Source organism: Salmo trutta, chromosome 30, assembly GCF_901001165.1.
Source record: "Salmo trutta chromosome 30, fSalTru1.1, whole genome shotgun sequence".
Taxonomy (NCBI): Eukaryota; Metazoa; Chordata; class Actinopteri; order Salmoniformes; family Salmonidae; genus Salmo; species Salmo trutta.
Genome location: NC_042986.1, coordinates 13,352,627 through 13,378,024, shown reverse-complemented (window position 1 = coordinate 13,378,024; position 25,398 = coordinate 13,352,627). Strand labels below are relative to the sequence as shown.

At 44.6% G+C, this 25,398-nt stretch overlaps 1 protein-coding gene and 1 long non-coding RNA gene across 2 annotated transcripts; both read right to left on the bottom strand.

The window, feature by feature from the left end:
- Nucleotides 1–9,419: 9,419 nt before the first annotated feature.
- On the bottom strand, nucleotides 9,420–14,029 carry tmdd1 (transmembrane and death domain 1). The gene is made up of 4 exons (XM_029724394.1): nucleotides 14,026–14,029; nucleotides 13,728–13,853; nucleotides 10,698–10,847; nucleotides 9,420–9,986 (listed from the first exon to the last, which is right to left on the bottom strand). Exons 1-4 carry the CDS (start codon nucleotides 14,027–14,029, stop codon nucleotides 9,580–9,582), a joined length of 687 nt encoding a protein of 228 aa, XP_029580254.1. The 3' UTR covers nucleotides 9,420–9,579.
- A 7,485-nt stretch (nucleotides 14,030–21,514) lies between these two features.
- LOC115167987 (uncharacterized) lies at nucleotides 21,515–23,755 on the bottom strand. Its single transcript, XR_003870605.1, has 2 exons — nucleotides 23,452–23,755; nucleotides 21,515–22,486 (listed from the first exon to the last, which is right to left on the bottom strand). It is a non-coding gene; the product is annotated as an uncharacterized LOC115167987 (long non-coding RNA).
- Between the last annotated feature and the right edge of the window lie 1,643 nt (nucleotides 23,756–25,398).

The window sequence follows — 25,398 nt, the reverse complement described above, 5'->3', positions numbered from 1 at the left end:
ACAAAATGTAGAAAAAGTCGAAGGCAGTGTAGATCTGTAACATCAGTCTGATCTCTACCATGGCCTGGTTCTTCATCTTACGTATGTCTGGACTGAAATGTGAGATACTGAGTGCCTCAGTCCTACATTCCTCTTGACTTTCAGCTTGTATATGTGGCTAGATTGGTAGTTATCCCCTGGGCACTCAGATTTTTGTATATATTTTTTCTGTTTTATTTTCACATACACCAGATAGGTGCAGGGAAATATGTTTTACATGGTCAGCCATAGTAGTACCGCGCCCCTGGAGCAAATTAGGTTTAATGCCTTGCTCAAGGGCACATCGGGAGATTTTTCACCTTGGGTATTTGAACCAGCCATAGCGGTGAGTAGGTAAAATCACTGGGGAAGCCAAGCCAGAAGAATGCCATATTACAACCTGTGTGTTGTGATAATTGCGTTGCTTGCTCTATTATCTGTTAGTTCATATGCCTTGTGACCGTGATATATAGGCCTAAGGCCGAGACAATAAGAAGACACAGTGGCAGAATAAATTCAACCACAGCTTTGTTTCATCACAAAACCGGAGAGCAACCTCTGTCCGGTGAAGTTCACAAAAGATATTGCATGTAACAAACAGTTACATGACCTACAACACGGTCAAGCAAGTTAATGTTTCCAACATTTTCGGGCTACTAAACAACTATTGATTTAGAACCAAGGAAAGTTAACGCAAGTCACAAAGAAAACAGGAGCTGCCTCCCCAATGCAGCACCATTTCAACATCAAATCACCTAGGCTTAGTCTAAAACAGTGACAGCTAAAAGATACCAAAAACTATTTAGTCTTATCAACGTAAGCTAAATATGTGGTTGCCCATGGTTCTGATTTCTGTGTGTGTGCGTGCTTCGTGCAAGTAGAAAAAACATGTTGACTCACCCTACTTGTAGAGAAACGCCAATACCATCCTCCTCTTTCATCTTGACTTAACGATCTATGACTCTGTCATACAGTACACACTTTTGTTTTTTGTTGTCCTAGGCTTCCATCCTCTCAGACCAGGGGCACCATGTATGAATTAATGGTTGGATCAGAATCACCATTATAATCATTGGCCAGTGTGGAGAATTAAGTAAAACCACAAGTCCAAATCACTATCTCCATCCATGGCTAATTTTGGAAAGGGACACTTTTAGCTAGCTAGCCAGCCACCGGAAGACAACACAATGAGACGCAACAATTCGTTTTTTTTCAATTGCTAACAAGCATCGGTCAATACTGAAGCCACTTTTTCAAAACTCTTCACACAGTCTGCATTACCAACATGCATCTTGGCCAAACAGTTAATCTCACCACCAAAACACTTCATACGTCTCAAAATAAGCTCGTTCGACCGCAACACTGGCTAAAATTCTCACTCAGAAAGCATACAGTCACTCATAACACATTGATCTAAAAAACACTAACAGGGAGCATTACATAAATTATTCACTTCTTTGACTTTTGAATGATTTTTCACATAAATCAGTATTTCATTATAGAATAATAATAACAAATTGTTCACTTTATTGACTATACTAAAGTATATGTAACAATAATGATTCAGAAATGCAGCAATTTGCTTCAATAGCCTTTATTTCTTCTATATCTTTGCATATAGTAATTTACTTGTGAAAAATAAAAAGTTCCTGATATTCCAGGGCTGCATTAATAATTACAAAAAAACCCATCAACAACATGTATAGTATAATCACTCATACTGTACAGTACTGTGAGGGTTCTAGTTGTCAACAACATGTATAGTATAATCACTCATACTGTACAGTACTGTGAGGGTTCTAGTTCTCATCAACATGTATAGTATAATCACTCATACTGTACAGTACTGTGAGGGTTCTAGTTCTCATCAACATGTATAGTATAATCACTCATACTGTACAGTACTGTGAGGATTCTAGTTCTCATCAACATGTATAGTATAATCACTCATACTGTACAGTACTGTGAGGGTTCTCATCAACATGTATAGTATAATCACTCATACTGTACAGTACTGTGAGGGTTGTAGTTCTCATCAACATGTATAGTATAATCACTCATACTGTACAGTACTGTGAGGGTTCTAGTTCTCATCAACATGTCTAGTATAATCACTCATACTGTACAGTACTGTGAGGGTTCTAGTTCTCATCAACATGTATAGTATAATCACTCATACTGTACAGTACTGTGAGGGTTCTAGTTCTCATCAACATGTATAGTATAATCACTCATACTGTACAGTACTGTGAGGGTTCTAGTTCTCATCAACATGTCTAGTATAATCACTCATACTGTACAGTACTGTGAGGGTTCTAGTTCTCATCAACATGTATACTATAATCACTCATACTGTACAGTACTGTGAGGGTTCTAGTTCTCATCAACATGTCTAGTATAATCACTCATACTGTACAGTACTGTGAGGGTTCTAGTTCTCATCAACATGTATAGTATAATCACTCATACTGTACAGTACTGTGAGGGTTCTAGTTCTCATCAACATGTCTAGTATAATCACTCATACTGTACAGTACTGTGAGGGTTCTAGTTCTCATCAACATGTATAGTATAATCACTCATACTGCACAGTACTGTGAGGGTTCTAGTTCTCATCAACATGTATAGTATAATCACTCATACTGTAGAGTACTGTGAGGGTTCTAGTTCTCATCAACATGTATAGTATAATCACTCATACTGTAGAGTACTGTGAGGGTTCTAGTTCTCCCTCTCTCCTGCATTTGGCCACAATTTCTCATCAACGTCACATCTTATATCTTCTCTGGCGATGCATCTTGGAAAGTATCTTCTGGAATGTCTAATCCAACCCTGGCAGTCTTCAGGAGAAGTGTCTCCACACCCCTCATTCATGGCCTCCAGTAAGGACATCTGGTCATGTGGATGGTGGTCATAAACCTTCCACCTCCACGCAGAGAAAAACTCCTCTATGGGGTTTAGGAAGGGGGAGTATGGAGGCAGGAATAGTACTGACATCCTGGGATGTGACTGCAGCAGAGTGTTGGACTGCCACATTATCCCACACAACAACAAAGGTAGGGGAGTTTCTTGCCCCGGTCTCCTCTGGCACAAGTCGATTATGCAGGTCATCCAGAAAAGAAATGAGCCTCTCTGTATTGTAGGGACTAATGAGTGGTTTGTGTTACAGCAAACCATCATTGGACAGTACTGCACACATTCTAATGTTAGCTCCTCTCTGGCCTGGGACATCCACGGTTGCTCTCTGTCCAATCACATTTTTCCCCTGCGGCGTGTTTTTGCCAGGTTGAATCCAGCTTCATCCACAAAGATGAATGTATGTGCAGTTTGCCTGGCTTCCATCTCCATTACTCTCTAAAATACAGTAAATCCACAGTTTTACAGTACTTTACATTATGCATAGCTGCGTTTGTACCCTGTTTGGTTATTGAACAGACATCTTACCTGGACATACTGATACCGGAGTTCTTTCACACGTTCACCCTTTCTCTCAAAGGGTACAGTGTACAACTGCTTCATCCTTATTTTATGTTTCTCTAGGACTCTGGCAATTGTCATTGTGCTGACCATATTCACATTCCCAAAAGTGATATTGTCTGCCTGCACTTTGTCCCGAATTTTCCACAGTTTTATTGCATTGTTTCCAATTACCATGTCAACAATGGCAATTTCCTGTGCATCTGATAATATTCTGCCTCTCCCTCCTGTGGGAGGCAACCTTTGGATCCTACTGAAAAACACAAAACAATCAATATATTTCAAAATGTCAGTACATGTAAAAATGTGAATGTACTGTATTGTACTGTAATATGTAGTTCAATAACATTGAAGGATGCACATCTCACCTGTTGTTTTGCCGGATAATTTGTACTATTGATGCAACTGTTGAACACTGCAGATTTGGTTGCACCCTTAAACCGGCCTCTCTCAAAGAGAGACCGTGGTTTACAACATGGTCAATAATTGTGGCCCTTATCTCATCAGAGACCACCGCTCTTGGTCTTCCTCTCCTTTGTCCTCAACATATTCTCCCTCTCTCTGTCACTCTTCTTTCCCCACCAACCTGTCTTCCTTGATCCATGTTTCCAAACTAAATCATTCCGTCCTCTTGTCTTTTTGGTAACGAGACTAAAAACAGGATAGGCTTGGGTAGGCTTTCAGCTGAAATTGCAATCAGCTGTGTTTGGAATGATTAAATATTCTGCTGATTTGTCTAAACTCAGCAAAAAAAGAAACGCCCCTTTTTCAGGACCCTGTCTTTCAAAGATAATTCGTAAAAATCAAAATTACTTCACAGATCCTTCATTGTGAAGGGTTTGAACACTGTTTCCCATGCTTGTTCAATGAACTATAAACAATTAATGAACATGCACCTGTGGAACGGTCGTTAAGACACTAACAGCTTACAGACGGTAGGCAACTCAGTTATGAAAACTTATGACACTAAAGAGGCCTTTCTACTGACTGAAAAACACCAAAAGAAAGATGCCCAGGGTCCCTGCTCATCTGCGTAAACGTGCCTTAGGCATGCTGCAAGGAGGCATGAGGACTGCAGATGTGGCCAGGGCAATAAACTGCAATGTCCGTACTGTGAGACGCCTAAGACAGCGCTACAGGGAGACAGGACGGACAGCTGATTGTCCTCGCAGTGGCAGACCACGCGTTTATCGTGGAAGGAATGAGCGTTACACCGAGGCCTGTACTCTGGAGCGGGATCGATTTGGAGGTGGAGGTCCCTTCCCTGTATCTCAGTTGGTAGAGCATGGTGTTTGCAACACCAGGGTTGTGGGTTCGATTCCCACGGGGGGCCAGCACAGAAAAAAATTTATGATATGTATGAAATTGTATGAAATGTATGCATTCACTACTGTAAGTCGCTCTGGATTAGAGCGTCTGCTAAAATGACTAAAATGTATGGTCTGGGGCGGTGTGTCACAGCATCATCGGACTGAGCTTGTTGTCATTGCAGGCAATCTCAACGCTGTGCGTTACAGGGAAGACATCCTCCTCCCTCATGTGGTACCCTTCCTGCAAGCTCATCCTGACATGACCCTCCAGCATGACAATGCCACCAGCCATACTGCTCATTCTGTGCATGATTTCCTGCAAGACAGGAATGTCAGCGTTCTGCCATGGCCAGCGAAGAGTCCGGATCACAATCCAATTGAGCACGTCTGGTACCTGTTGGATCGGAGGGTGAGGGCTAGGGCCATTCCCCAGAAATGTCCGGGAACTTGCAGGTGCCTTGGTGGAAGAGTGGGGTAACATCTCACAGCAAGAAATGGCAAATCTGGTGCAGTCCATAAGGAGGAGATGCACTGCAGTACTTAATGCAGCTGGTGGCCACACCACATACTGATTGTTACTTTTGATTTTCACTCCCCCCTTTGTTCAGGGACACATTATTACATTTCTGTGGAATGTCTGTGGAACTTGTTCAGTTTCTGTCTTAGTTGTTGAATCTTGTTATGTTCATACAAATATTTAAACATGTTAAGTTTGCTGAAAATAAACGCAGTTGACAGTGAGAGGACGTTTCTTTTTTTGTTGAGTTTATATGTTTCAATCTGGTTACTGCAGAAATGCACAACATTTGCCATCATTCTGTTTTGAATGTGTTTTAACAGTTTTGGAAACAATATGTTAGCATTTGAAAACATGTGCTGCAAATATGTAGTTTTGCAGGTGGTAGAGTATGGATGAGAAAAGAGTTAATGGATTTCGTGGTCATTGAATTCATTTTGTGTGAAAGCAATGAAAAATGATTCACAGTTTGGTCCACATACACTTCTGTTTCGCTGACTGTGTGAGTTTTGATAATGTGACTTCAGTTTTGACCAATGCATGTTAGCAATGGAAAAAAACTGTAAAGTTATTTATGTCAATGACGTATGCTCTCGATGTGATAGGAGTGAAGCCAAATCCAAACTGGCTTCCCTTGACACCTTCTTTTTGTTGGTGTGCCAGGACCATTCACAGACAGTTGAGCTCATTCAGTTTAGCTCAACGCTGATTGGCTATTATTTTATGCTTTTTTTTTATCAAGGGCGGTCAAGTGCTCGCTGGCTACCATTGCATTCAATTCTACGGGTGGCAACAATATCACACTCTTTTTGACCAGACCGCATCAGATAGATGATTTAAACATACCGAGACAGAGATGCGCTCTTTTGCTCGCTCCGATTCTTTCTCCAGTGAGATGCATTCAGCCTCTTGCAAATTCAAGGAAAATTATGAAACACAGAGAGATGAAAGCAAATATTTTTATTTAAAAAAAAAATGGGGGGTCCTGGCTTCCTTGGCATCCATGAATACATGCCACTCTGAACCAGCGACATTTCGGTTACTGGCCCAACGCTCAGTCAGTACCATGCAGACAGTGCCAGGCCTGGTGTTTGTTCATCAATGCCCAACGCTCCTCTCCCTCTGTTCACACCTCTCTGTTGTTGATAACAACACACTAGTCAGGGCGGTTTTACTGTTGTTCAGGATTAATTAAAATATGAGGGGATATATATGGGATATTTTGTTAATGTCTCCAGAACCAGAAAGGACTCAGCTTGAGTGTAACTTTCGCTCCTCTCAGCTGTTTCAGTGACTAAACATCACCACAGGAGGGCACTGGGGCTTCATCTGTAAACTCAACCAGCTGGTCTGATCAGGGATAGAAACTTTGATGAAGTGTCTCATTCCCCCAAAGGAAACCAGTAACCGATAAAGAGAGAAAATCACGAAAGTGGAGGTTGAGGCGATTTAAAACAGCATGTCTTTAAAGAAGCTGAATGGAGATGTGATCTTTCTTTCCTGTGATCCATATACATTGAGCCAGGGGGAGGGAGGTAGAGGTGGGGGAGAACTCGTCGAGTGACAGCCAGCTGATGGCTGAGTGGGGGGATTGGGCCAGTGGGTGCTGCATCACCTCATTGGCCCGCGGAAGACTGGAGATGCAAATGGAGGAAGATAAAGCTTTTAATGACACTAAGCACACCCCAGAGGCCTGGCTACGGCCGGCGCTCTCCACACTCAGCATATCAAGGACACCCCAGCCTTCTCTGTCTGAGCCCCAGCCTGAGCATCCCCTCGGCGTGCCACACATCCCGTCGATCTTTAGTTTTATTAGAGACAAGCACTTCTGACTCCTTCTGCTGAGCAGAGCCAATGACAGGAGACAGATGTGCTCTCCTCGGAGAATAGAGGATCCCGTTTGATAAGCCCCCTGCTCTGTAGACTGTTAAATAACCACAAGAAACCATTGTAAAAGGAATTTGATCTACATAAGAATGGATGGATGTGCCTGAAAAGTGTCGTCTTGCTCATTTTGCTGTGCTTCAGCAGTAAATGTCAATTTGATGTCAGAATTTCCTCTCTCTTTTCAACCGTGACTTCTGTTATGGCTTCTTTGAATGAGAGAACTTAGAAATGAAGGTAAGGCCTACTTCCTCATGGAACAAGGCCTGAACTTGGAGAGAGGGAATGCAGCCAAATGTCAAAATACCAATCTATACTGTACAATTGACCGAGCTCCAATTTAAACATTTGAGGTTGCTGAAATGTCATGGTAAACTGCATTGAGCAATCTTCAAATCTCAAATCTCTCAGGCCATTTGTCAGTGGGCATGTGTCAGTGGGCCCAGCCATGGTTTTCCTATCACACAGCTCTGCCACCACCTGAGAGCTATTGTACCCTGCTGGGACAACAACACACTGTCTGTACTGTCTGGGTGTCTTTTACTGTGAGAGACAGGCCCCAGGTGGGATGGTGTCTTTTCTGTGTGGGTCACTCAGGCATAGAGAACACCAGCTCTCCTCTCCCGTGGTTACCGCAACACAGGTGAGCCCACAGCGGGTGCTAAGTCTGTCATAGTCAACAGTACCAGGGTCTTACCATTCTTCAGGGGAATAAAGAGAAGAAGAAGTGTAGCCTACTTTTGTCAGGAATGTTGGCTCCTGGGGGTGTAGCGTTCCATCTTTTTGTTTGGAAGTAAAGTTAGTGTACAAATGTTTGGAAATATGTGTAAAATGCCTTTTTATTTTCCTTTCTAGTTAATCAAATGAACTTGATTATTATTTAGCTTCTGTTCCCAAAATACGAAAACGTGTTTAAAATGACTGTGGTAAAACCATCTGGAGTCTCCTCACGTACAGTTAAACTACTCGTGATAACTCTTGTCAGACTTCAGCGTTCTCCCTTCGACTTGTGCAATATGTTCCACGTCCATACCCTCTTGGCCTCTTCCTGCTCTGCACGCGCACGCAACTCCCACTGTAGCTCGGCACTATCATTTGTTTAGATGTTGATTTCTAAACGAATTGCCTGTAATTGCTGTTTAGCAGCACAATTAATCTGAGCTGCGTGCTTCCTGAAGCACATTAGGACACATTTGTATAATGAAGTAATTAACTCAATTATAGAAGAACTAGAAAGTAGGGATAAGAGAGAAAAGGAGAGTAAAGAATGATGGAGAGCATTAAGTACTTCAGTGCTGCGAGGGTCCTGCTGGGCTATTTGAAAGTGTTTGTCTCATCAGTGTTCTGTATGTGCAAGCAAAATGTTACATTGCATGTAATGAATTAGAGTTGTTGTTTCAAGATAATAGCATGCTTGAGGTTACGTCATCACTACTTTACGAGACATTTCCAATATATTTCTATGAAATAGTCCGTGTCACTCTCAGCTTTACAGCGTTTCGGTCCCAGCCACTGTACAGTTTACACCCCTACACATACAATTTATCTTTCTGTTGGCCTAGTGGCTAGTTTCTTCTTTCTCATTTGGTCTCTGTCTCTCTGTCAGATGATGCCATGCCATTGTCACTGCCAAGCCTGTGTCTCATTGTCTGCTAGCAGCATTGTTATTAGTGTGGGATGGGACTGCCTGTGGAGGTATGGGCGGGCAGACAGGCTCCAGGGAGCAGGCGGCAGGCTGGGTAATTAGTTGCTCCTCAACGCCAGACGGGCACACTGCCGTCACCACCACCGGGAGGTAGAGACGGGCACAGTGCAGTCATCGGGAGGGAGATGGGAAGTGGCATGTCTGTCATAGGAATACTGGAACAACCTTTGGTGTGAGAGCTGGTTTCCAACGGTTCCAGCGCATCTGTCACAGTCACACCAATCATCTCGTCTAGCCACCGGCAAGATGGTAATGCTTATTACCCCACCAAACACAGCATGGATTATTAGTAGTTTATCAGAAAGCGCATTATCACTATCGTCTTGCATCATAATTAGGAGTGGTGTTTTACAAAGCCCATTGTCCAGCTGCATTGGGAAGGTTGGAGGACAAGGGCTGGCTGTTGACAGGGGAAAGCAGTGCTTGGATTACATTACTTATTGGTAATGGCATAATCAAATAATGAAACGTCATTATTGTTGAGTCAGAATTGCTTTAATAAACCCTGTGGCCCTACAGCATTAACCTGAACAGTGAGCCTGTTAATTGAATATGCAGCATAGTGTATCGATGAGAAATGAAGGCACAGAGAGGACAAAATGCTGTAGACTAGCTTTACGAGTATTTTTCACATATTCCTGTTTGTTCTTTATGTGTACCCCAGTGGATCATTGTCTTGACTTGGAGAGAGGGAATGCAGCCCCTGGCTTGAATCCCTTGACCTTTCCATGTGACGTAATGGGTTTTAGAGGAGCCATTTCTGCTGATGTCACATCTCCAGCCCCAGCAATGTGTTTCTGTCTGGAGCGACTGTAGCGACCATGTGACGATGATGACGGACCCCTGGTCTTGTAGGAGCGGCGGAGTAGCTTCCTCTGGTCGCCCCGGGAGATGTACAGGAGGAAGAGGAGGATGGGTACCCCCATGAGGAAGGTCCCGGCAAAGCCTAGCAGGACTCCGTAGACCAGGGGCCACGCCCCGTCCAGTAGACGTCGCTGGTACGGCTGGACAGGAGCCCTCTCCACAACAAGCTCCAGGTCACTCCATATCAGCTCCTTCACTGGTATATTTCTTACTGTCAACCAATTAACAACAGCACAACAACAGATCTCAGCCTGCCAACCTTCAACAACAGCACAACATGTTCCTTTGCTGACAGTGACAAACAACTACTCAACAAAAGCACAGGAGAGTCCAGCCAAATCAGAGGAGTATCAGACACCTGCTTTTTTTTTTTTTTTTTACTTGGCATACACGCCCATGAGAAAACGTGACTTTTTGACAGGTGATAATTGCAACTTAGAAATTTCTGTTGTCCTGGGAAAAATTGTTCCTCATCAGTTGATGCTGATGATAAGTAATACGTTTGATGGCTCACTGCCCAACTAGTGCAACCAAATCTTTTTTTCAGTGACTTTCCTTCACAGTACCGTGTAGAGATTATCTACAAGGGCTCATACATGACCATCACATTATCTCTATAATACATTATAAACTGGGTGGTTCGAGCCCTGAATTCTGATTGGCTGACATACCACGGGTATGATAAAACAATTACATGAACTGCTCTAATTACATTGGTAACCAGTTTCTAATAGCAATAATGCACCTTGCGGGTTTATGGTGTATTGCTAATATACCATGGCCAAGGGCTGTATCCAGGCACTTTGCATTCCATCGTGCATAAGAACAACCGTTAGCCGTGATATATTGGCCATACCAAACCCCCTTGGGCCTTATTGCTTAATTATGTGTCCATTATCTAGCCTGGGGCTCTATACCTTACCGTGCCTTGCTTGGGGCTTTGGGTCTACATGATGTTCCTCTGTCTCTGACTGGACCAGTGGAGACTCTATGGAGCTGACTCTCTGATGGTACTCCTCCACATACTTCTTTATACTCAGGGTTTTGTCCTGGTTGATATTTTTCCCCACCTCTGGAAGAACATCACAACATTGGCACAGTGAATGGCTACTCAAAATGGCCTATACATACAGTACCAGTCAAATGTTTGGGCACACCTAAGGTTTTTCTTTATTTTTACTATTTTTTACATTGTAGAATAATAGTGAAGACGTCAAAATGATTAAATAACACATATGGAATCATGTAGTAACCAAAAAAGTGTTAAATAAATCCAAATATATTTTATATTTAAGATTCTTCAAAGTAGCCACCCTTTTCCTTAATGACAGATTTGCACACTCGACATTCTCTCAACCAGCTTCATGAGGTAGTTACCTGGAATGCATTTCAATTAACAGGTGTGCCTTGTTAGAAGTTAATTCATGATTTTTTTCCCTTCTTAATGCGTTTGAGCCAATCAGTTAGTTTATAACAAGGTTGGGGTGGTATACAGAAGATAGCCCTATTTGGCAAAAGACCAAGTCCGTATTATGGCAAGAGTGGCCAGAGAGATGCCACTCCTCACTAAAAGGCACATGACAGCCCGCTTCGAGTTTACCAAAAGGCAGCTAAAGGACTCCCAGACGAGGAAAATCTGGCACCATTCCTACGGTGAAGCATGGTGGTGGCAGTATCAGGCTGGGGGGATGTTTTTCAGCGGCAGGGGAGACTAGCCAGGATTGAGGGAAAGATGAATGGAGCAAAGTAGAGGGAGATCCTTGATGAAAACCTGCTCCAGAGCGCTCAGGACCTCAGACTGGGGCGAAGGTTCACCTTCCAACAGGACAACGACCCTAAGTACACAGCCAAGACAACACAGGAGTGGCATCGGGACAAGTCTCTGAATGTCCTTGAGTGGTCCAGCCAGAGCCCGGACTTGAATCCGATCAAACGAGATGTAACCTGAAAATTGCTGTGCAGCGACACTCCCCCTCCAACCTGAGCTTGAGCTAATCTGCAGAGAAGAATGGGAGAAACTCTCCAAATACAGGTGTGCCAAGCTTGTAGCGTCATACCCAAGAAGACTCGAGGCTGTGATCGCTGCCAAAGGTGCTTCAACAAAGTACTGAGTAAAGGGTCTGAATACTTATGTAAATGTCATATTTCCGTATATTATTATTAGATATTTTTTAAACCTGTTTTTGCTTTGTCATTATGGGATATTGCGTGTAGATTGATGAGGGAGAAAAAACGATTGAATTCATTTTAGAATGAGGCTGTAACATAACTAAATGTGGGGTCTGAATATTTTCAGAATGCACTGTAGGCATATCTGGGTTGTTCCACCTTTTGAAAAGTGTAACTTGGTCAAAAAAGAGCACATGTTCAACTTCATAAAAACACGTTTTTCCATCTCAAGATCTTAAATACAAAAATTACTAAGTGCCAAATAAAGTTACAGGGTTGACCTCAACAGGGTTGATGATTTCATCTTAAATCAGCCATAAATCCCCTTGTTACAGGAGGAATGGAAGCTTGTGTGTAACAGGGAGGGGAAATTGAATGCAAGCGTCACAACATTTTGTTATTATTATTGTTCAAACATTTCTAGTCTGTCTGTCTTTGGGTAAGAGGGTTGACATGTTATGCTTGACGCTCTCACTTTTCCACCACAAAATACCAGAAAAGGGCCAAAAATTGTAGAACCAGCTCACCAGATGTTATACTATGATTTGACTTTTAGATGTTCGGTGTTGCTTTTGAAAAAAATATTTTATAAAAGAATAGTTTCATCATATTAAAACGAGAGTTCAGTTCACATAACAGGGTTGACCTTAAAATGAGGGACAGACAAATGAATCACTAATCACATGAAATAAATAGAGACATAAGTGGGTTAAATTATGTTTGAGAACTTGGAGACATAAGTGGGTTAAATTATTCCTAGAAGACAGAGGGTGCACAAAGGGACATGTCACAACGCTTATTTTTGGCACTTCAATTCAATTTTACAGGCTTTTAAAATGAGATATTGGTGCACAGGGATGAAAAATACACTCTTTTTGTGGAACGACCCATCTGCAGTTTATGCATTGGGAAAGAGAGACCGAGAGAAACTATGGATAACATGTGTTGGGTGCCCTCTATAACTTAATGGACTTGAACTAAGCAGGCCTTGGTAAATACAATTAGTTCAGCAATACAGCAACTGCTCTCACTTTTACTTTAAAAAAGAAAGTAAACAAACAGTCGAAGTTGTTGTGTAAAAGTGGATTTATTCCTAATTGCAATCAGGTCCTGGGTAATTGGTGTTTTGTGTATCCATAGATTCCACACATTCATTCTGATCCAAAAATAAATAGCTTTCATACACTGTGTTGACAGAAGGGATGTTCTTGGGCTGTCACACTTTTGTCATTTCTCTCTATCTGTCTCTTCCTGCCCCCCCCTCTCGCTCGTTCTCTCTCTACCCACCCCCCCTCTCTCTATCTCTGTCTCTCTACCCCTATCTCTCTCTCAATCCCTCTCTTTCGCTCTCTCTCTACCCCCCCTCTTTCTCCGATGATGAAAGGACCAGATGGTTCGTAGTGAATGTGGTGTGAGCTCCACTGAGTCCTCTGTCAGATCATTTACACCTCAGATCAATCGCCACTCGACTGTGGAGTCTCTTCCACACTAGACCCCACCACATGCCAGAGACGGACATAGCCAAAATATAGCATTTTTTTAAAACTCCAATTACAGTGGACCTTGTTGTAGTGAGTTAATTATGTAGACAATGTTATTGAAGTCTTGAGTGCACTGAAATAATGTCAAAATACAATTTGTTCATGTTAACTTATCGCGTTGTTCTCTGGCAGCTGAATCTCATATCTTTGATGGCTGCTTTCAATGAGACGTCACCAGTGCTGTGTGCGTGTTTGCGTGAGCACGTGTGCGTGTGTGTATGCACTGTATCTGTCTGTCTGACCTATGGCAATGTCTGTCCTTCCAATGTGTTGCAGGGCGCGAGACAGCCTGTCGTAGTACGTCTGTTCTCCGTGCTTCAGCAGCCAGTCTGTCAGAGCTGTCCGGCACTGAGCCTCGCTGTTCCTGTCTGATAAACATACAGCATATGGCCCTCAGACAGCAGACCTAGCCACGCTGCTGCAGCTAACCAGGGAGAGGTAAACAGAACAGGACATGGGGGAACAGACCGCTCACTCTCCTCTGAGTCCTCACAGACTGGGATAATAAACAATCGCTTTGAATGCCTCACCATAATATACCCATTATATAGCGTTGAGTTAGAGCAGAGCATTTTGTATATTGTGATAGCTAGGACAGCTAGCTAGGCCCTTTTGATTGTTGCATTGCATCTCGGTACATCAACATATGTGTAGAAACACAGTAAATGTATGGTGCAGACCCGGCTGAGTTTGCACAGTTTAACAAATTAGCTTTTGGTTGTGATGTACTGTCAGCGTTGCAGTACCAGTGTCTCTCTTGACTCTCTTCTGGAGGTCCAGTTGGTTGTTCTCCAGTGAGAGATGGTCCAGCTGCTGGAATATGTTCTCCTCTGGGTGGGACAGGGCAGAGAAGAGGTCCTCACACTCCCTTGAGGTCAGCAGCTCCACCAGACGACCCAGCTGGTGAACACCCATGTCCTCCGCCACTGTGGAGGTGCATAGGAGTGGATAGGAGGGCACAGTGTTAATACGCTATGCTATGATTGTAATCACTGCTTATGGCTGTGGCATTACAGGAAGAGGTATGAGTAAGGTGCATAGTGCTAAAGCGTCCCAGGAAGGGGTATCACATGATCTCAATTAGTATGTACTGTATGTGTGATGAGAAACATTTTCTTTCCTTTTAAAATAAACCCATGTAACTAATTTCACACAACAGGTGGAGCAACTTGAAACCCCAGATTCATTAAAAGTGAAGATGAGTTTCCAACAGATTAGCACGGTATCAGCTCTGTGGAACATTTTAGGTTCTCACCTGTGTCTTCCCCCAGGCTCGGGCTCAGTAGGAGCAGAAACAGAAGTGAGGGAGCGCCCATGACTGGCATGATTACTGTGGCAGTACCCGTTTCCAGTCCACTCACAGTGCAGGAGGTGCTCCCTGGCTGCAGTAGAAGCTATTTTCAAAACACTGCAGTGATCCGGAACTCATAGAGTCATAAGACAACGGAACAGTGAGGAACATTCTCTTTTCTATGTTGGAACTGTTCAACACCGTGTGAGAGAAAGATGTCTTTGACTATGTCCGTGGTTATTGGCATTTGGTTTACAACACTGACAATTAGGCCATTCATGTGTTGTGGTTTGGTGTTCACCTCCGCATTAGACATGAAGGCAGGAAGTAGACTACTTTACCAATCATATCCCTCCCTGCTTCAGCAATGCCAGCACTCTCCTCCTGTTCTGTGGGTTTTTGTGTGTTTGATGGCCTAGCGTTGCTGTCTCTGTGTACAGTAACATTGTACATGAAAGCCTGTCGTTGTTTTGTTGTTTTAACACTGTTTGGGGCCTGCAGAAAATGCTTCCATGCTAATGAGAGCAAGTGGGTGCATTTATGGTTATATATAAGAGGAGCCACAACCCTGTGCTGAAAATCTGTTGCTTTGCTTTTTGGATTAATCGTTTTGTTTTTTACTAAGACCCAGTACTGTCAAAAATATGATTTTCCCATGTTTTATATATATTTCCACACTATGATTTTGACAAATACTGTGAAATTATGAAAATGATGCCCTTTTAGTGTAAGAGCTGTTTGAAAAGACCACCTGAAGTTCCGCCTGTTTTGGTTAGATGGAGTTTTGGCCTGCCATCATCAGGAGGTAAATTAATTAGTTAATAGACCAATATGTCACAGGATCCAACGAAAGTGGCGCCCCTCCTCGGTCGGGCGGCGCTCGCCGGTCGTCGTCGCCGGCCTATTAGCTGCCACCGATCGTTGTTTCAGTTTCGTTTAGTTTGTCTGTCTGTTCCGCACCTGTTTTGTGTATGTCATTAGTGGGGACTTATTTAATGTGTGTTTTCAGTTGGGATTTTTGTGCGGGATTGTTTGTTGTCCACTCAGGACGGTGGGCCTGTGAATGTAGTTGCTTCGCTAGTTGTATTTTGGATGTTTTTGTGTTTTGGTGTTTTGTGCTGGCTGACGTCTTATTTTCTCTCTTCGGACCGTTTTGCCCTGTGTTTTGGGTTGGTCATTATTATTACGCGCCCTTCTGTTTTGGCGTGACCAGTTTGTTGCCGGAGAAAATAAAGACTGTATACTTTACCTCTGCTCTCTGCGCCTGACTCCAACCACCACTCCTAGAATCATCTGACAGAAGCTGAACCAGGGGGATCCCTAACCTCTTCGCTAACCCATGGTCCATAAAACTCCCAGCTGCACCTGAATCGACTATCACTTGTACACCTCCGTTTGTTTCCCTAATTTTTCCCCTCACTTCCAGTATAAGGCGCTAGTCGATTCAGGTGCAGCTGGGAGTTTTATGGACCATGGGTTAGCGAAGAGGTTAGGGATCCCCCTGGTTCAGCTTCTGTCAGATGATTCTAGGAGTGGTGGTTGGAGTCAGGCGCAGAGAGCAGAGGTAAAGTATACAGTCTTTATTTTCTCCGGCAACAAACTGGTCACGCCAAAACAGAAGGGCGCGTAATAATAATGACCAACCCAAAACACAGGGCAAAACGGTCCGAAGAGAGAAAATAAGACGTCAGCCAGCACAAAACACCAAAACACAAAAACATCCAAAATACAACTAGCGAAGCAACTACATTCACAGGCCCACCGTCCTGAGTGGACAACAAACAATCCTGCACAAAAATCCCAACTGAAAACACACATTAAATAAGTCCCCACTAATGACATACACAAAACAGGTGCGGAACAGACAGACAAACTAAACGAAACTGAAATAACGATCGGTGGCAGCTAATAGGCCGGCGACGACGACCGGCGAGCGCCGCCCGACCGAGGAGGGGCGCCACTTTCGTTGGATCCTGTGACAGTACCCCTCCCCTGACGCGCGGCTCCAGCCGCGCGCCGACGCCGGCCTCGGGGACGGCCCGGAGGGCGAGGCGCCGGCCGATCCGGTCGGCGACGGTGGAAGTCCAACAGCATAGGGGGGTCCAGAACGTCCGCCGCCGGAACCCAGCACCTCTCCTCCGGACCGTACCCCTCCCAGTCCACGAGGTACTGCAGGCCCCCTACCCGACGTCGGGAGTCCAGGATGGCTCGGACTGTGTACGCCGGGCTCCCCCCGATGTCCAGGGGGGGCGGGGGGGCCTCCAGCACCTCACTGTCCTGCAGCGGACCAGCTACCACCGGCCTGAGGAGAGACACATGAAACGAGGGGTTAATACGGTAATACGAAGGAAGTTGCAACCTGTAACACACCTCGTTTATCCTCCTCAGGACTTTGAACGGCCCCACAAACCGCGGACCCAGCTTCCGGCAGGGCAGGCGGAGAGGCAGGTTCCGGGTCGAGAGCCAGACTCTATCCCCCTGGTTCAGCTGGACCACCCCTTCCCCGTGCACGCCCTAGATAGTCGACCGCTAGGGTCAGGCCAAGTAGGGGAGGTCACAGTGCCACTGGTTATGCAGACGTGGGGGGGTCATGTGGAGCGTCTCAGCCTGTTCATCATTGACTCCCCAGCGTTTCCGGTGGTACTGGGAATCCCCTGGCTAGCCACTCACAACCCCCAGATTTCGTGGAGACAGAGGGCTCTTACGGGGTGGTCGAGGGAGTGCTCAGGTAGGTGCATAGGAGTTTCCATCGGTGCGACTACGGTGGAGAGTCCAGACCAAGTCTCCACCGTGCACATTCCCTCAGAGTATGCCGATTTGGCTATCGCCTTCAGTAAGACGAAGGCGACTCAATTACCCCCCCATCGACAGGGAGATTGTGCGATAAACCTCCAGGCTGACGCGGTTCTTCCTAGGAGTCACGTGTATCCTCTGTCTCAGGAGGAAACAGTGGCTATGGATACATACGTCACTGAGTCCTTGAGACAGGGATACATTCGGCCCTCTAAATCCCCCGTCTCCTCGAGCTTCTTTTTCGTGAAGAAAAAGGAGGGAGGTCTGCGCCCGTGCATTGACTATAGAGGTCTAAATGCTATCACAGTGGGTTTCAGTTACCCGCTACCTCTCATTGCTACGGCAGTGGAGTCATTTCACGGGGCGCGCTTCTTCACGAAATTGGATCTCAGGAGTGCGTATAACTTGGTGCGTATCCGAGAGGGAGACGAGTGGAAAACCGCATTTAGTACCACATCTGGCCATTATGAGTACCTCGTCATGCCGTATGGGTTAAAGAATGCTCCCGCCGTCTTCCAATCCTTTGTAGACGAAGTCCTTAGGGACATGCTCGGGCAGGGTGTGGTGGTGTACATCGATGACATCCTGATCTGCTCCGCCACACGCGCCGAGCATGTGTCCCTGGTGCGTAAAGCGCTTGGGCGGCTGCTGGAGCATAACCTATACGTCAAAGCTGAGAAATGTGAGTTCTTCAAAAGAGCCGTCTCATTTCTAGGATATCGCATTTCCACCTCGGGGGTGGAGGTGGAGTGTGACCGCGTAACGGCTGTGCGTAATTGGCCAACCCCAGCCACTGTGAAGGAGGTGCAGCGGTTCTTGGGGTTCGCTAATTATTATCGGAGGTTTATCCGGGGTTTTGGCCAGGTAGCAGCTCCCATTACCTCACTGATGAAGGGGGGGCCGGTGCGGCTACGATGGTCAGCAGAGGCGGACAGAGCCTTTCATCGTCTGAAGGTTCTGTTTACCAATGCACCTGTCCTAGCGCATCCGGACCCCTCTTTGCCATTCATAGTGGAGGTGGACGCGTCCGAGGCTGGGGTAGGAGCTGTGCTGTCGCAGCGTTCGGGCGTTCCTCCGAAGCTCCGCCCATGCGCGTTCTTTTCTAAGAAGCTGAGCCCGGCGGAGCGCAATTATGATGTGGGGGACCGGGAGCTGTTAGCCGTGGTCAGGGCTTTGACGGTGTGGAGACATTGGCTTGAGGGGGCACGTCACCCTTTTCTCATCTGGACCGACCACCGTAACCTGGAGTATATTCGGGCAGCGAGGAGGCTTAATCCCCGTCAGGCGAGGTGGGCCATGTTTTTCACGAGGTTTAACTTCACTCTCTCGTACATTCCAGGTTCCCGGAACCGGAAGGCTGACGCACTGTCGCGTCTCTACGACACCGAGGAGCGGACCATCGATCCTACTCCCATACTTCCCGCCTCCTGTCTGGTGGCACCGGTGGTATGGGAGGTGGATGCGGACATCGAGCGGGCGGTTCGGTCAGAACCTACTCCGTCGCAGTGTCCCGTGGGCCTGAAATACGTTCCGCTTGATGTTCGCGATCGCCTGATCCGATGGTCCCATACTCTACCCTCCTCGGGTCATCCTGGGGTGGAACGGACAGTGCGGGGCCTGAAGGGGAGGTACTGGTGGCCCACCTTGGCTGAGGATGTCCGGCGTTATGTCTCGTCCTGTTCAGTATGCGCTCAGTGTAAGGCTCCTAGGCACCTACCTCGAGGGAAATTACAGCCCCTCCCTGTTCCACAGCGGCCATGGACTCACCTCTCGGTGGATTTCCTTACGGATCTCCCGCCGTCTCAGGGGAACACGGCCGCTGTGGAACAGGGGAGGGGTACTGTCACAGGATCCAACGAAAGTGGCGCCCCTCCTCGGTCGGGCGGCGCTCGCCGGTCGTCGTCGCCGGCCTATTAGCTGCCACCGATCGTTGTTTCAGTTTCGTTTAGTTTGTCTGTCAGATGATTCTAGGAGTGGTGGTTGGAGTCAGGCGCAGAGAGCAGAGGTAAAGTATACAGTCTTTATTTTCTCCGGCAACAAACTGGTCACGCCAAAACAGAAGGGCGCGTAATAATAATGACCAACCCAAAACACAGGGCAAAACGGTCCGAAGAGAGAAAATAAGACGTCAGCCAGCACAAAACACCAAAACACAAAAACATCCAAAATACAACTAGCGAAGCAACTACATTCACAGGCCCACCGTCCTGAGTGGACAACAAACAATCCCGCACAAAAATCCCAACTGAAAACACACATTAAATAAGTCCCCACTAATGACATACACAAAACAGGTGCGGAACAGACAGACAAACTAAACGAAACTGAAACAACGATCGGTGGCAGCTAATAGGCCGGCGACGACGACCGGCGAGCGCCGCCCGACCGAGGAGGGGCGCCACTTTCGTTGGATCCTGTGACACAATAACAAATTGTTTCAAACTTCTCTCCCAATAACAGCTAGTTTTCAGTTACCACTGTCTGGGAGACCACTCCCAGACAGTCCTAGCAAAATTATTGCATGAGAAATTGCTCTTTGCTAAGAAGCAATTTATGTTTCTTTTTGACCATTTTAATTGAAAACAATCACAGTAAGGTATTTATTGTGACCAAGAAATGACTTGATATTGAGATAAAAAAAATGGCTGTCACGACTTTTACTGAAGTCGGTCCCTCTCCTTGTTCGGGCGGCGTTCAGCGGTCGACGTCACCGGCTTTCTAGCCATCGCCGATCCATTTTTCATTTTTCGTTTGTTTTGTCTTTGTCTTACACATCTGGTTTCAATCCCCCAGTTACTTGTTCATTATTTAACCCTCTGTTCCCCCATGTTTATTTGTGAGTAATTGTTTGTCTTGTATACGGTCCGTTATTGTGGGCTCGGTATATTGTGTTGTATTTTGTGAATACTTGAGTAAATACGTTGATTACTCATATCTGCTGTCCTGCGCCTGACTCTCTACACCAGCTACACACAGGCACGATTACAATGGCTGCATTGGACCTTTTTAAAAGATCTCCAAAAGGGAATTGATTAAAAGGCAACCAAAGCAAACAAATGCCACTGGCACAGGGTAAAACCCCAGGTTGTAATGTTTTGCTGTGCTTCATTCAGAATACCATTGAACATAAAAGCTTTAGCCTGACCAGGCCTTATAAAAGCCTGCAGCTAGTGACGTTGAGCTTCGATGTTAGAGAAGACATTACTCTTTGAAAGACAAAAGGTTGCATATTAAACGTGTTCCTCTCTAGTTCAGTATATAAAGACACATGTTGATTGGGTTTGAAATAGAATGATTAAAAGATAAACGGCTACCCACAGCACACCAGGAGGTCAGAGGACGTCAAAAGGATGTGTTCTACTTTCAATCTCTGGCTGTGTCCCAAATGGCACCCTATCCCCTATATAGTGCACTACGTAAGGAATAGGGTGCCCTTTGGGACACACCCTCTATAATGTATTACTTGTAGGAGATGCACCTGACTCACAAGCATTTCGCTACACCCGCGATAACATCTGCTAAATATGTGTATGCGACCAATAAAATTTGATTTGAGGTAGTGCTACATGTGTAATCATTCTGTTATGGGGAGGTTAGTGTGGGGGCACATTCTGAATAGATAACTGAACTTGGAAGTTACTCTGAGGCCTCTCAGCTCAACTTCATTGTCTGAACTTTAGCATTGTGTTTGTGTGTGGGCTAGTCTTGGATGATCCATGTCAGCTAATGAAAAAACATGTTGTGGCATTGAGTTCAGGTGTGTTACGCCTAGGGCTGTGACGGTCATGGTATTTTGGATGGCGGTAATTGGCCAGCCAAATGACGACAGTCACCGTAATTAGCATTCCAATAGCAAATGACGTGCATTTTCTCCTCTCCTCTGCTCCTGACTGTATGTGCTGCCATAGAAATAGAATGAATAGAAAGTCAATGCAAAGCAGGAAGTAAAATATGTGCTGTGATTTTATTGATTAAACTCAACTGACATCACAAAAAATACATTCCATTGCATGAGCCACATCAGTTAAGATCATTTGAATGAACATTCTACATTACCATGGAAAGTATTGTATCACAATACCAGGCAGCCATTGCAAGTGTACCAATGAGTTTACCAGTCAAATTGCCAGGGTTAGAGATTCCAAGCCTGTTCTGTTAATTATATTTCTATGTGTGCTCCTGTTGCATTGTGGTCATTCAGTCAACTGTTAGTTTGACCAATTTAAAAAAATATTTAAATGGTTATGTTGATTTTATTTTCATGACAGTCTTCATCCATAACCGTTGGTTACACAGTTATACTGTAATTGTGCCAGCCCTAGTTACACCAAAGGGTGTGGGTGCTGTAAATCATTGAATATACATTTGTGGAAATGTTGTTAGTATTTGAACAGCTCTTGCACAAAGGACAGGGTCAGAGACAGGATATATTTAGGTCATTCAGCATATAGTTATCTAGACTAGAGTAGCATTGATCTACAGGCACAGTGCAAGCAAACACGGAGATTAAATAAGAATTTTAATCAGATTACAAAACATTTACATTTTCACATTTGATTTTATGATGAATTTGAAATGAGCAATCAATCAGTCAAATGTATTTATAAAGCCCCTTTTACATCAGCAGTTGTAAATTGTGATGACATTCCTTCCAGGGCAATATCAACTATACAGAATACAGATTTTCCATTAATATTGTTTGGTGTAAATGATTAGACTTATTACTAAGGATTGCTTGCAACACTTTGGAAATGGACTCCATTGCTCAGTTAGGGTGCAAAGCTAAAGCTCCATGTCTCTTACACTTCATTTCACAGAAATCTGGTTGAATAAAGACACAGACTCCGGTGGAATGAAGGATAGAATCCATAGAAGGTTCTGGCCGATACAGCAGGGCTCCAGCAGGCCATCTTATGTCTGAAACAAAAGTTGGGTCAAATAAGCAAACATTATTATGGAACTTTAGTTAAATACATTTAATTATGCCTTTTCTCCCACCGTGGAGAACAAAATGGCTGAGTGTCTGTTTTAGGCAGCAACACGCCCTTTCTCGCTGCATGGTGTTTATGAAGAACCACTAAGTTCTTTCAACAGTTTCAACCTGAGTATAGAGGGAAGGAGACGGTGGCCTGGGAGCTTCGACACAGCCCTATGTAATTTATGACTCCAGTTAGTAGGTGAGGGAGGGTGAGGGTGTGGCAGGGACAGGGTGTGGAGCAGAGCAGGGAGTGTAATTTGGCCTCTCCATTTCAGCCTGTGCTGTCCTATAACTGCTCCATGGCTCCAGGCAGGCAGGTAGGAGAATGTGGCCTCTTTCTGGGATACAATCACAGGCCTGCCTGACTGCTTGGTCTGGCTGGCTCTACCCTCACTCACAAAGCCTTGCCACCTCCACGGTGATCCCCTGTACCGCTCCACCGCTGCCTCAGAGCCCCCTCCTGAGGAAACCAAACACCCCTCATCACCGTCACCATCCGTCTACTGCTTCACAAATCTGCTTAGGAGCTTTGATACTGACCCAGACACAGACACACACACTTACATGACAAACTCCTTCCCAGGTTGTACTGTATCATTGTTGGTTACATGGGGATTTTTTTATTAGTATCTTATTTTATTAGGTTCTTATTCTGTTTTCAGTCGCCTCCTTTCTGTTTTCTAATTAGCTGTTATTCCTTTAAAATATGTTGTATTTTTTCTCTACAGAATTGAATTGCAAGTCCATGATTCTGCTATGATGAAGATCTCTGCAAACAAATTACTTTCCAACTTAGCGCCCAAAAAATGTTTTCAAAATTCAAAATACCAAAGCATGGAGGAACTTTTAAGACATCACTTTCAGCATTGCTAATTAATATGGATATTTCACTCACCTCACTCACCTTGTTGGCCTTCTGAAGAGAAATGCAGACGTGAAAAACAGAACTGCCAAACAGAAAATGTTGTTCCTTGCAGACTGATGTTACCAACAGAACACGATCCTAACTTTCTTCACACTGACTTTACTTTTCTACCTGACTCAGGTAATGCTATTTTAGAGGCCCAACGTCGACCAATGGGAGATCAGCCTCTCAAAAAAGGCCAACCTCTCTACCCCACTCGCCATGGGATACAGGAGCCACACCCTTCTATGTGGTGTTGTTTTACAGCCTAAATTCTGAACATTAGCTACACCTCTGGATTTTACGACTCTTTAACTGAAAATGGGAAACGTGAGACTAACGTTGAACAAATAGTACCTCTGCTTCTGGCCTGGGGGCCATATATTTGATCAGTTTGGTTTGTTCATCGTAGTAATGTAGAGCTCTACTCATCGTAGTAATGTAGAGCTCTGCTCATCGTAGTAATGTAAAGCTCTGCTCATCGTAGTAATGTAGAGCTCTGCTCATCGTAGTAATGTAAAGCTCTGCTCATCGTAGTAATGTAGAGCTCTGCTCATCGTAGTAATGTAAAGCTCTGCTCATCGTAGTAATGTAGAGCTCTGTTCATCGTAGTAATGTAGAGCTCTGCTCATCGTAGTAATGTAGAGCTCTGCTCATCGTAGTAATGTAGAGCTCTGCTCATTGTAGTAATGTAGAGCTCTGCTCATCGTAATAATGTAAAGCTCTGCTCATCGTAGTAATGTAAAGCTCTGCTCATTGTAGTAATGTAGAGCTCTGTTCATCGTAGTAATGTAGAGCTCTGCTCATCGTAGTAATGTAGAGCTCTGCTCATCGTAGTAATGTAGAGCTCTGCTCATCGTAGTAATGTAGAGCTCTGCTCATTGTAGTAATGTAGAGCTCTGCTCCTCGTAGTAATGTAAAGCTCTGCTCATCGTAGTAATGTAAAGCTCTGCTCATCGTAGTAATGTAGAGCTCTGTTCATCGTAGTAATGTAGAGCTCTGCTCATCGTAGTAATGTAGAGCTCTGCTCATCGTAGTAATGTAGAGCTCTGCTCATCGTAGTAATGTAGAGCTCTGCTCATTGTAGTAATGTAGAGCTCTGCTCCTCGTAGTAATGTAAAGCTCTGCTCATCGTAGTAATGTAAAGCTCTGCTCATTGTAGTAATGTAGAGCTCTGCTCATCGTAGTAATGTAGAGCTCTGCTCATCGTAGTAATGTAGAGCTCTGCTCATCGTAGTAATGTAGAGCTCTGCTCATCGTAGTAATGTGCTGCTGATGGCGCTGCTCATCCTGCTCCTTCCCATCAGAGGATATCACTCTCCTCATTAAACTGGTTCATTTTTGTTGTAATCCAGAGCCTCTCTGCTCTTGTATCAATTCTAATAGCAATATTGGCGCGATAATTGCATAGATTTTGTGAAAAGGAATAATTTGTGTCGTCGTAATTAGGGACAACCATGAATGTTCAAGCGCTTAGTGGCATTTATCCCCTAGAATTACTATAATCCACATGGAAATTAGATATTAACATAATAATTCAACAATAGTAATTTTTCATGCAGTCTTTATTGTAATGTGCAGTATTATAACTTTTTAATTTCAACAGCAACCAACTTGATAGAAATGTAGCATTCTGGTCACTTCACTGTAACATTTCAAACTTCACAGCTCTGTAGACTCCTCCTCTCAACTTTATTGAAAAGGGGCTACATCACTCTCAAAGGGCTGTGGCTCCCTGAAAGGAATTTCACCCCCAGGCAATGGAGGGAACAGAGGGATGGACAGGGAGGAGGGAAGAGGAGGGGGACAGGTCTAAGACATTCGTGAGGCCTATATGCACCTAAGCCTCACCTGACAATATATTTATCTTGAGAGAGCACATTCATTTGAGACCAATCTATTTTTATGTGATTTTATTGACAAGGACACCAACATCTTTGAGTTATG